Here is a 12,656-nt window from a genome sequence, read left to right on the forward strand (position 1 = left end):
TTCGACCCTGGGATATTATATTGTTACTGTGAATCAATAACGTTAACATTTAAACAATGTGCCTGTCCATGGGTTGAGTATGTGAGCTTTTGGGTCACTCCCTTTAGGGGCTTTCAATTATATAAACACTGGATGAATCAGTCATTGGTGATCTCCTCTGAAGGAACGCATATATGTTAGTAAGCCTGATGAACCGCAGAATGGTGTTATCTGAAAAATGGATCCTGGTTTCTCCCAGTCTCTGCATCAGCAACTAGCGCTCATTTCCTGGGATCTTTTTGGTCACTTTGTAAATACAGTTAGTCTTGCTTGCATGAATGAGCTTGCTGTTAAACTGCTCGGGCACCAACTCATCGTGGAATTGGGCGGACCCCTCTCTGTACTTCAGCTCAGAAGACAGATAAATTGTCGTGTTTTCCTTGCAGAGGTGCAGCAGTGTCTGTAAAAGACTTGGAAATTGCGTTGGGTTGTACACGATGTCCGAGCCCAGGATGAAATCATAGTCGGCTGTATAGTTTTCCTGATCGTCACCCCAAGCAAGGGCACAGACTTTTGAACGGTGTCTGGAGCTGACGGGAATGTTTGCAGAGACGTTGTATTCTATTTGATTCAAAATGTGCGGTTTGTCCGTAATGGTGACATCGCCTCCTGGCAAAAAGAATAAAATAATAACATAATTACCCTATGGTTTCCCCGCAGCAGAAGTTGCAACATACATTCTGGTCCCGGCAAGAGAAGGCAATGTAGAAATCTCTCCTGAAAACAAGTAGTGTAAATGGAAGCACAAACTAGCAAAGGGTCATGGGTAGATTTGATAAGTGCAAAACTGTGGCAGATGGAGTTTAACGCAAGGATATGTGAGGTGACTTTGGACCTGTGAAAGATACATCAGAATGTTTTAAATGATAAGAGGCTAGGAAATGTGGAAGATCAGAGAGATTTAGACGTAACTGTCTGGGCAATTCGCTGCGAGTGCCTTTGAGCCAGTCAGAAGCAGAATGGCCCGTCGAGTACGGAGCACATGTCCTGAACCAAATTCGGTAAATTGAGATCACTCAATGCGCCTATTCTCCAAACGTTGGCTGCAATGCCGGGTTCACAAGAAGATCAAGTGAAATCAGATCTTTATAAATTCATATTTCATTTAAAAATATGACAGGGAGCAGCAACCCTTCACTAATCGCACCTCACTGTTTCCTTTTAATTCCGGCGCTAGTCTGTAGGGCAAGCAAACATAAGAACATAAGAAATAGGAAGAGGAATAGGCCATACAGCCCCTCGAGCCTGCTCCACCATTCAATAAGATCATGGCTGATCCGATCATGGACTCAGGTCCACTTCCCTGCCCGCTCTCCATAACCCCTTATTCCCATTTCGTTTAAGAAACTGTCTATTTCTGCCTTAAATTTATTCGATGTCCCAGCTTCCACAGCTCTCTGAGGCAGCGAATTCCACAGATTTACAACCCTCGGAGTGAAGAAATTTCTCCTCATCTCTGTTTTAAATGGGCGGCCCCTTATTCTAAGATTGTGCCCTCTAGTTCCAGTCTTCCCTATCAGTGGAAACATGCTCTCTGCATCCACCCTGTCAAGCATCCTCATAATCTTATACGTTTTGATAAAATCACCTCTCATTCTTCGGCATTCCAATGAGTAGAGGCCCGAACCTACTCAACCTTCCTTTATATGTCAACCCCCCCCTCATCTCCAGAATCAACCTTGTGAACCTTCTCTGAACTGCCTCCAAAGCAAGTATATCCTTTTTTTAAATATGCAAACCAAAACTGCACGCATTATTCCAGATGTGGCCTCAGCAATACTCTGTACAACTGTAGCAAGACTTCCCTGCTTTTATACTCCATCCCCTTTGCAATAAAGGCCAAGATTTCATTGGCCTTCCTGATCACTTGCTGTACCTGCATACTAACCTTTTGTGTTTCATGCACAAGTACCCCCAGGTCCCATTATACTGCAGCACTTTGCAATCTTTCTCCATTTAAGTAATAACTTGCTCTTTGATTTTTTTCTGCCAAAGTGCATGACCTCACACTTTCTAACATTATACTCCATCTGCCAAATGTTTTTCCACTCATTTAGCCTGTCTATGTCCTTTTGCAGATTGTTTGTTTCCTCCTCAGGCATTGCTTTTCCTCCCATCTTTGTATTGTCAGCAAACTTGACTACGTTACACTCAGTCCCTTCCTCCAAGTCGTTAATATAGATTGTAAATAGTTGGGGTCCCAGCACTGATCCCCGCGGCCATTAGTTCAACATGGATTTTCTCCAGTGCCCGATTATGTGGAAATATTCAGGGCTGTGGGCACTTTACACAGAGTGTTATAATAATTAGAGTTCATCAGTCTGACATTGCAGGCCGGCTCAGACTGATTGAGCCTAAATCTCTCCTTTGAAAACAGAAAGTGAGTACTGCTGCACAAATCTTCACTGCACAAACACCACTGGCGTTTATAGATAAATATTGTTCGGTGCTAAACAGCACAGATGCGCAGCTTTTAAACACATGTAATACCTTAGTCTTGGCTAATCCAATGGTTCTTATCGAGGAAACACAATAGAATGGTCAGGAACACATTGAGAACCTGGATTTGCGTTCCTGTTATCACATTTCATGAATGTATTTTTTTTAAAGCACATTAAGTACCATTGAGTGTTGCGGGGAAAATTCTTCAGATCATTGAAACAACCGATCAATATATTCGGAATCTGAGACCAACCGGTTAGGTAGGTTTGGCGCAACAATATTTAACTCAGACGAGGTCCCATGGATTCAGGTAATGTGCAGCACTGAGTGAGTGTGCTAGTGACATCTAGTGGCGGAGCATCAATCTAGCAGCAACTTCGAATTCCACCCAATTGGCAGATTCCCGGTTTGGATCATTTTTCTCTCGCCTGCGTATAATATTGACGTTGATTGCATCATTATTAAACCTTAATAATCTTCCATTGAATGCTTCCCGGGTCATTCTACAATATGTTTTTGCATCGTTTCTCTTGTTAATGTGGCGACACGATTACCGGGTGTCTTGAATACCAACAATCTCTGTGCTGATCAGGTTGATTCCTCTGGCGGTGCTGCTGATTGTGGAGATCCACTGAGTTGCACAAAGGTGCAACACGACAAGAGTTGAAAACATGTTTCTCACCTCTCCTGAAAACAAGTGGCAACAGAAAGTCGCAAAGGGGCATTGATAGACTTAGTGAGTGCTTAACTGTGGCAAATGGAGTTACATGTGGGGAAGTGTGAGATCATTTCGGACCTATGAAAACTATTTTATAAATGATAAGAAGCGAGGAAATGCGGAAGAGCACAAAGATTTAGCGTCCGTGTCCAGAAATCAGGAAAATGAGTAGATTTATAATATAAATGGTTATGGAATATTATTGTGTGTCTCGTGAGTTGAAATACAAAGGGTAGAGTTTATGCTACAGTTGTATAAATCTCTGGTTAGACAGCTTCTGGGTTAGTGCGTTCCGCTCTGGGCACCGCACCTCAGGAAGGATGTACTGGCCTTGGAGAGGGTACAGTGCAGATTCACCCAGATTCAGGATAAGCCCAGTGTTGCATTATGAGGAAAAGGTGCGTAAATTAGCTGTGTATTCCCCATAGTATAGAAGGGTAAGGGATGATCGAACTGGGGTGTTTAGGATTTTAGAAATTGGTTATGGTAGATAGAGATAATTTATTCTTCTGGTGGTGGAATCCAGAACAAGGGGCATAATCCTAAACTGACAGCTAGGGCGTTCAGGCATGATGCACTTCTTCACAAAAATGCTAGTGGAAAGTTAAAATACTGTTTCGGTTTGGTTAATTGAACATTTCAGAACTGACCGTGATAAATTTTTGTTAGGCAAAGGTATTAAGGGTTATGGAACCGATGCGGATAAATGGAGTTAAAATGTAGATCAGCCGTGATATATTTGAATGGAGGCAGAGACTCGGGTGCTAAATGACTACTCATGATCCTATATTCCTAATTGTGACTCTATGGGTAAATACCTTGTAGCGCAAGAATGCAGCGAAGTAACTGCAGAGTCAAAAAAGACGAATAATAATAACAGGATTAACAACTACGAATAGTTGTTAGAGCGCAATGCACTACAAATAATTACTATAGGAGTTCATTTTTACATTACCAACCCTGGCCATTAAGGTAAGTTTATTTTTAACCCTATTAAAACACGTATGAATAATTACAGCTGAAATAACTTACCCAGCAGCACCGTTAAAATGCCCACAATCCCGGTGCCAGATCCCAGTTCAATCACCTTTTTCCCAGTAAAATTAATCTTCTCATTTTCAAAGTACCGACAAAGGACAAGACCCTGAAAAAACACACTCATATAAAGATAATTATTTACAATATGTACAAAGCACGAGGACAACGTTGGAAGAGGGAGGGGAGGATGGCTGGTGGGGAAATTATTCAAAGGCCACTCCGGCGCCTCAGTATGGGAATGTCAGAGAAGCCTGACAGAGTCCTGCTCGCAACCTCTTCCCAACCTCTCAGTTTTAATAGGAGTGGATCTACAGAGAATCAGGGAAAGGACAGATATATAACGGAAAGCGGAGTGTTGCAACTCAACTGTCGCCACTCCTCTTAGTTATCTACAAATAATATATTCCTCTTTCACAGCTGGGATCACTGAGAACTGTGTGGGGTATCCGAGGGAAGAGATGTTAGAGTTTACAAATAAAGAGTTAGACTGCAGTTATACTGTATTGCCGGTCTGAGGAAGCAGACTGTGAATGTGCAGCGAAAGTACAGTAGAAACAGGGCACTTCCATGAACGGCACACATTGCACGCGAAGACACCAAATGGAATGAAATACATCGCTGGCCGACAGCATGTTGGACTATTTGTGCCAGTGGACATCAAAAGGTTACTTTCTACTGAACGCAAGTGGTCATTGTAGTCTGTCGCTTTAATTGGCTTTATATGCTTGGTGGCAAAAGCGGCTTAGTTGGTGGTAGGCTTGGCCGTGACGGTAAAACCCTCTGGTCAGTGAGTCAGAAGAATTGCGATTCATAGGCCACTGGAGGACTTGAGAAGTTAATTCAGCCAGACCCTTCAATACAATACCGAAGGCGTTGCGGCGACTCAGACGCCATATTTCGGATGAGACTTTAAACCTCTGCCCTCTCAGGTGGATGCAAACGGTGCATGGTGCCTTTAAAAAAAGAACAGGGCAGTTGTCCCCGCCAAAATTGATCCCTCAGTCATCACCACTAATACTCAGCTGGTCTTTTATGTCATTGCTGTTTGTGGGACCTGCCGGCTTTCCCTTCATAACAACAGTGTCAACGCTTCAAAAGTACTAATCCGCTTGGATCGTGCAAAGCGGTAAATAAATGCTTTCTTTCGATATTGTTTTTTGCATGTTGTATTTTGTGTGTCCTAATGTGAGCAGATATTGTATTCTTTGCAAGTATAGTAGTTATGCCGACAGAAGTCAAATGCAGACTGTGACACGCCTGACTTCGTGTTGATCAGAAATGTGGAAATCCTTCAGAAATGCAGTGCACAGCTTTGCTGCAAAAAAACACGTTGCTAACAAGGAGCTGTCGGTCGAAGATGTGTACGCACAGATCGCAAGGAAGCCAGTTTAGAAATCCCAGACCATTATCATTATTATACTGCGCCCACGAGATCCACTTTGCCAAACCAAGTGTTGGTACATCACTCCATCCTGTCTCGGAATCAGTCCGGGAGCTGACTCTGGAGATATGCACCTACCTACACCTGCTTCTAATGCATGCGAGTGTAGCTAAAACTGCAGTTAGAAATGGGTCAGGAGTTCACTTATAAACCCAAACTATACATCTGTTAAAGATCACTGGACTTACAGGTTCCCAGACATAAGCAGACACGCCTAAAGAAGCTCCTTTGAACGTAGTGATCTTTAAATTGTGTCCACTGAATTCATACTCCTTCACCTCCCAGCCATTGGGGAGATTGTTATCCTCGGTACTGCTCATTCTCTCTGATTTCGAACAGACTCTCTCCAATGTCCAAGCAGATTCCTTCCAGTCCTGGATGAGGATTTCTATCAGTTTCAGCCCCACGTGTCCACGCCAAGTTTTTATCTCTGATTAAAGAAAGATATTAAAAGGCAGCGCACGATTTAATTCTGTGTTAAATCTCGGACTATCACAGGAAGACTCACAGCAAAGCACGAGGGCTCATTTTACTATAAAATGGATTCGTGTTAAATGAAAGAATTCCCCAGATTCAGCATGAACCCAACAGTGCTCGTTGAACCCAGCAAGGAGCAGCGCTGTTTAAATGGTGACACCATCACCTCGAAACAAACCTTTATCTATTGTTCAACTCCGCACTCCAGGCACCCGTGCAGTACTGAATGAAACGTATTGGGTTGGGAATCCCGGCCTGAATAGGTTAAAACTAAATATCTTGTTAAAGTGGAGGCGCCTAGCCTCCATAAAAGCTTTTATCGAGGACCCAGCTCCTGAGAATGGATGGATCGTTCACAAGTATTAAAACCGGCAGTTCGAGGCGGGTTTGAAATTTTGAAAATCTTAACTTCTCTCCTGACCCAAACCCACCCGTTTAGGCGATTTAAAATTACCCCCTTGGTTTCCTTAAGTGATTATATCAATTGTTGTGGTTGGTCGATGTTTGGTAGTGAACTCAAATATCATTAAACTTAATGGTTTTAAGGCTTCCAATAATAATTTGGTAACATGTTTTCAGTTAAAACTCACCTACTTCAATCATAACCCACATTCTGATACCAAGGAAGTTGAGCTTTAAATATAATCTAACAATTTCACCTTTTACTTTCCAATCCGTGAATGAAAAGAAGTGAATTCCAACCTTCTCCTCGTTATGCACATCCTAATTTTGCAGTTTGGTTTCTTGATAAATGAGGTTTCATATATTTTGTTCGCCTCCCCCAGTGTTAATAGATGAGTTATTACGAGGAAGACCTTTGTTTTTCAAAAAATCGTTGATTTTAAAGTGTTGATCCTCAGCTATAATAAGTATTCTTCGTCTTAGGCAGTCCCTAGTAGTCGAGGATGACTTGCTTCCACATTAATATGAGTTCTCAGGTGACTGATGAGACCAATGCGGGATTCATAGTCTCTGTCACAGGTGAGGCAGATGTTGGTTGAAGGGACGGGTGGTTGGGGTTCTCAAGTTGTCGTGCACTTCATCAGCTGTTTGCGCTTGGCTTCCGCTCCTGGCGAAGAGACTCGTGGTGTTCGTGCCTTCCCGGATGCTTCTCCTCCACTTTGAGCGGTCTTGGGCCAGGGATTCCTAGGTGTTGGTGGGGATGTTGCACTTTTTCAAGGAGGCTTTGAGGGCGTCCTTGAAGCATTTCCTATGACCACCTGGGATTTGCTTATCGTGTCAGAGCTCGGAGTAGAATGCTTCTTTTGGGAGTCGCGTGTCAGGCATGCGGATGATGTGGCCGTGATTGGAGCTGATCGAGCATGGTCAATGCGTCGATGCTGGGGATGTTGGCCTGAGCGAGAACACTGATCTTGGTGCGCCTATCCTGCCAATAGATTTGCAGGATCTTGTGGAGGCAGTGATGCTTGCACTTCTTCAGTGGTTGAGGTGCCTGTTGTACATAGTCCATGTCTCTGAAGCATATAGGAGGATGGGTATCACTACTGCACTGTAGACCATGAGCTTGGTGCCAGGTTTGAGATCCTGATCTTCAAACACTCTCTTCCTCAGGCGACCAAAGTCTGCGCTGGCACACTGAAGACAGTGTTGGACTTCGTCATCGACGTCTGCCCTTGCTGACAGTAGGCTCCGGTGGTATGGAAAATGTTCCACATTGTCCAAGGCCTTGTCATGGATCTTGATACTCGGGGGCAGTTCTGTGTGGTGTGGAGGCAGGTTGGTGGGGAACCTTTGTCTTCCGGAAGTTTAGTGTAAGACCAATACTCTCGTATGCCTCGATGAAGGTGTTGACAATGGTTTGGAGTTCGACCTTCGAGTGCACGCAAACGCATGCATCGTTTGCATACTGTAATTCAATGACAGAGGATGGGACGACCTTGGATCGGGACTGGAGGCGACGGAGGTTGAACAATTTCACGTTTGTTCTGTAGGTTAGCTCCATTGGGGAGTTTATTGAGGGTGAGATGAATCATTGCAGCAAAGAAGATCGAGAACGACGACGGTGCGATGACATAAGTATATTGCTCGAAGGAAGGAGATTCTCACTGAGAATTATCCCAATAACAGTAATAATACTAATTCTGATAGTACTACTAATAAAACTATTAATTTTTTTGTTCTCATTCTTATGCTACTAATATTATTCATATACCATATACCCTAACAATACTAATAACAATATTACATTTTATACTCATTTTAATATTAATAATATTATAAATGCTCTCGATAATGCTAATAATAAAACATTAAATTTAGTGCCTCAAACGCTCATGACTACAAATAATAAATATTGAATCCACAGTTGTGCACTTAATTCAATATTTAAATTATACATTATTTAATGCGGACCATGGCCTCGCGGGAGACTCGGGTCCCTCATTTAGTAATTATTCAGCACTCCGGAGATACAGCAGCGCAGGGCAAACGCGAGTGAAAGGGTATCATTCGAAATTAAACAACGATGAGGAAAACGTAGAACTCACTTAAAGTGGACTCACTGTTCCCGCAGTGATCTCTAACTCTCTTTGTTTCAGCCCAAGTGCCTCACACACTGCCCAGAGGTACACTGGAATAGCACACAGTGAACTTGTGCTCCGGTTTAACCTGTCAAAATCTCGCTAGAGTTTAAATCAGCCAGGATTTTACCGCAAGACGACAACTGTAGGCCAATGAGAAAAAAAGCGTGAGTTGGAAGTGTTGGCAGAGCAGTTTGACGTATTTCTTGAGACCGGGGGAGGGACCATTTATTTTCCTCAACTAAATCCCTTGAACTATCGAGCGGCCAGTCAGTTCAGTCCTCTCCCGGTGATGACGTGGAATCGCCGACCAGAGTTAATCTGCATCCTGACTTTCCTTTCACAATCTTAAAAAACCTCTCCTGCTTCCCTTGGCTATAGCGGCGCTCACTGTGAAATCCGACTCACCGCCCTGTAATAACATCAAATGATTTTAAACGCAGTTGTCCCTCAGGTATTCTCACACTGAAGGATCTCGTTTTAATTTACAAAGTAACACAAATAACATTTAATATTTTTACATCATTTGTGTGGTTCTTGTAGAAATACATGTTGAACAAGTGCCTATTAATGGCTTTAGGGCGTTGGATCGGTTCCTGCGCCCGTTTTATAACCGCGCTGATTTGAGACATAGTTGAAATTGATGTACAATTGGGTTACATTGAAAGTGCACTGAGCTGAGTGACTCTGCAATCCTCATAGTTAGCACCGTATTTATTATGTAGAGCATATGCATTACATAATTGTATGCAATAACATTCTGCCATCAGTTTCGTCTAAAATTTGGTCTAATCCCAGATCTATACAGCATTAGAATAGATTGGTTTGGCTTATGTTCGAATACGCTTGAAATCCAACTCAGTCTTTGTTTGCCTCGGTTTAGGGTCTTGACTTAGACATTGTCTCAGGTACAGTGCTGCTAGTTGGTCCTGTAAGTAGGCTAAGCACGTTACGTCCAAGGGTGAGATCCCAATGACTAATATATAACTGCAATTCTAACCCAGGTGAATAACAATGGAATACCATAGTGATCTGACCTGGACATCTCTCTTTTACACCTTGCTTCTGCAAAGGTGGACCGTGGCATTACTTGTTAAGACGAGGGTGCGAATTCTCAAGCTCCTGTATTTTATAGTCAGTGCGCAAAAGTTCATCAATTAGGACCAGATTTACTTAGTTTAATCAGTTCAACTTGTCTTTGTGGGTCGTCTTACTTAATTAATTCAAAAAGCTCCGAACCATTCTGGAATACTATTTTCCTTGCCGCCTTTGTTGGACCTGACTGTGTTTGTAGCACTTTTTAAAAATCCTGACTCCTCTCTATCCTATGCTGGAACTTAATGTTCACATACCATTTCTGAAACAGAAAGAAAGACTTACATAAGAGCATAAGAACATAAGAAATAGGAGCAGCAGTAGGTTATATGGCCCCTCGAGCCTGCTCCGCCATTTAATATGATCATGGCTGATCCAATCATGGACTCAGGTCCACTTCCCTGCCCGCTACCCATTACCCATTATTCCCTTATCGTTTAAGAAACTGTCTATTTCTGTCTTAAATGTATTCAATGTCCCAGCTTCCACAGCTCTCTGAGGCAGTGAATTCCACAGACTTACAACCCTCTGGGAGAAGAAATTTCTCCTCATCTCAGTTTTAAATGGGCGGCCCCTTTTCTAAGCTTATGCCCTCTAGTTCTAGTCTCCTCCACCAGTGGAAACATCCTCCCTGCATTCACCTTGTCAAGCCCCCTCATAATCTGATACATTTCGATAAGATCACCTCTCATTCTTCTGAATTCCAATGAGTAGAGGCCCAACATACTCAATCGTTCCTCATGTCAACCGCCACATCTCCGGAATCAACCTAGTGAATCTTCTCTGAAATGCCTCCAAAGCAATTATATCCTTTTGTAAATATGGAAACCAAAACTGCACACAGTAATCCAGGTGTGGCCTCACCAATACCCTGTATAACTGTAGCAAGACTTCACTGCTTTTATACTCCATCCCCTTTGCAATAAAGGCCAACATTCCATTGGCCTTCCTGATCACTTGCTGTACCTGCATACTATCCTTTTGTGTTTCATGCACAAGTACCCCCAGGTCCCGCTGTACTGCAGCACTTTGCAATCATTCTCCATTTAAATGATAACTTGCTCTTTGATTTTTTTCTCCCAACATTCATACTTTGCAACATTTTACTCCGTCTGCCAAAATATTGCCCACTCACTTAGCCTGTCTATGTCCTTTTTCAGATTTTTTGTGTCCCTCCTCACACATTGGCTTTTCCTCCCATCTTTGTATTATCAGCAAACTTGGCTACATTACACTCGTCCCTTCTTTCAAGTTGTTAATATAGATTGTAAATAGTTGGGGTCCCAGCACTGATCCCTGTGGCACCCTACTAGTTACTGGTTCCAACCAGAGAATGAACCATTTATCCTGACTCTCTGTTTTCTGTTAGTTAGACAATCCTCTATCCATGCTAATATATTACCCCCAACCCTGTGAATTTTATCTTGTGCAGTAACCTTTTATGTGGCACCTTGTCAAATGCCTTCTGGAAATCCAAATACACCACATTCACTGGTTTCCCTTTATCCACCCTGTTAGTTACATCCTCAAATTTGTCAAACATGACTTCCCCTTCATAAATCTATGCTGACCGACTTTTGCTTTTCCAATTGTCCTGCTACTGCTTCTTTAATAATGGACTTCAACATTTTCCTAACCACAGACGTTCGGCTTACTGATCTATCGTTTTCTGCTTTTTAAAATAGGGGCGTTTCCTTTGCAGTTTTCCAATCTGCTTGCCTTTCACGACCAGCGGACGTCCCAAAATGCTTTACAGTCAATGTATTTTTGAAGTGTAGTCAATGTTGTGATGTAGGAAACGTGGCAGCCAATGCGCGTACAGCAAGCTCCACAAACATCAATGTGATAATGTTTCTGTTATGTTGATCAAGGGATAAAAATTGGCCTGGATACCGAGGACAACTCCCCTGCTGTTCTTCGAAATAGTGCCATGCGATCTTTTACATCCATCTCAGGCAAAATTAATTTCTTACCAAAGTGAATGTGAGGTGTTCGTGGATTGGTGAGAAACAACAACAACATCTATTTATATAGCGCGTTTAACGTAGTAAAATGTCCCAAGTTGCTTTACAGGAGCGTTATCAAGCAAAATTTAACACGAAGCTACATAAGGAAACATTAGGACAGGCAACCAAAGCTTTGTTCAAATAGGTAGGTTTATGGAGCATCTTAAAGGAGGAACAAGCTTAGGGAGTCGAGAGGTTTAGGGAGCTTAAGACTGTATGTCAGTTTCTAAAACAAATGTCTCGACTTATCTGGTATAAGGTCAGTCGTAAATTGACATCACGCCTCGTTGTTTGGAGGGTCGTACTTTTGTGAATGAGTCAGAGGCATTGAGCAATCTTTTACACTGAGGTCACGAAGTACTGTTGTCTTCGGTAGATGTACTTCCATCTTCCAGCACTTGTTGTTCCCAGTTCTGAGTTTGCACAGTGCGTGTGTCCAATTTGTTCTTGGTCGATGGAGTGTTCACTTGGATTACCAATTCAATTTCCCACAACATATCTGTGATCATTTTGTTCGCTGTGACTGCACAACCCATTCATTTAAAGTGGGATGCAATGCCTGTGACCTTATTCTGAAATGTCCTGATTATATTTTACTCTTGGTATCAATAGGATTGAAGTCATCGGCAGTAAACAGTCCCACACAAGCGTCTGGTCCGAAGAGAAGGTTCACTTTGCGGGCTTTGTGAATATTAGTATTCCGAAGTTACGGAGAAAATTCACCCCATGACATTCATCCGAGCAGCCACTTTCTGGTGCCATGGTCAGGAGGCTCTGGAAATGAGTAATTCTCTGAGATCTTATAGTTCCTCACAAGCGGGAAGAGAGACGAACCATCAAATTATAGACTGTACGCTGTT

The 12,656-nt window shown here is 42.6% G+C and overlaps 1 protein-coding gene across 1 annotated transcript; it reads right to left on the reverse strand.

The window, feature by feature from the left end:
* Positions 1-253: 253 nt before the first annotated feature.
* Positions 254-5,998, reverse strand: LOC139262710 (EEF1A lysine methyltransferase 3-like). Its single transcript, XM_070877862.1, has 3 exons — positions 5,867-5,998; positions 4,232-4,343; positions 254-648 (listed from the first exon to the last, which is right to left on the reverse strand). The coding sequence occupies exons 1-3, from the start codon at positions 5,996-5,998 to the stop codon at positions 254-256; spliced, it is 639 nt and encodes a 212-aa protein (XP_070733963.1).
* Between the last annotated feature and the right edge of the window lie 6,658 nt (positions 5,999-12,656).

This window comes from Pristiophorus japonicus, chromosome 4, assembly GCF_044704955.1.
Source record: "Pristiophorus japonicus isolate sPriJap1 chromosome 4, sPriJap1.hap1, whole genome shotgun sequence".
NCBI lineage: Eukaryota > Metazoa > Chordata > Chondrichthyes > Pristiophoridae > Pristiophorus > Pristiophorus japonicus.

What these genes read in the sequence shown, in the direction of transcription:
- LOC139262710 (XM_070877862.1), bottom strand. Translation starts at nt 5,998, where the DNA reads ATGAGCAGTACCGAGGATAACAATCTCCCCAATGGCTGGGAGGTGAAG. An exon ending in CTGCTTATGTCTGGGAACCT is followed by an intron (nt 4,344 to 5,866) that starts GTAAGTCCAGTG and finishes GTGTTTTTTCAG; the next exon opens with GGTCTTGTCCTTTGTCGGTA. An exon ending in CATTTTAACGGTGCTGCTGG is followed by an intron (nt 649 to 4,231) that starts GTAAGTTATTTC and finishes TCTTTTTGCCAG; the next exon opens with GAGGCGATGTCACCATTACG.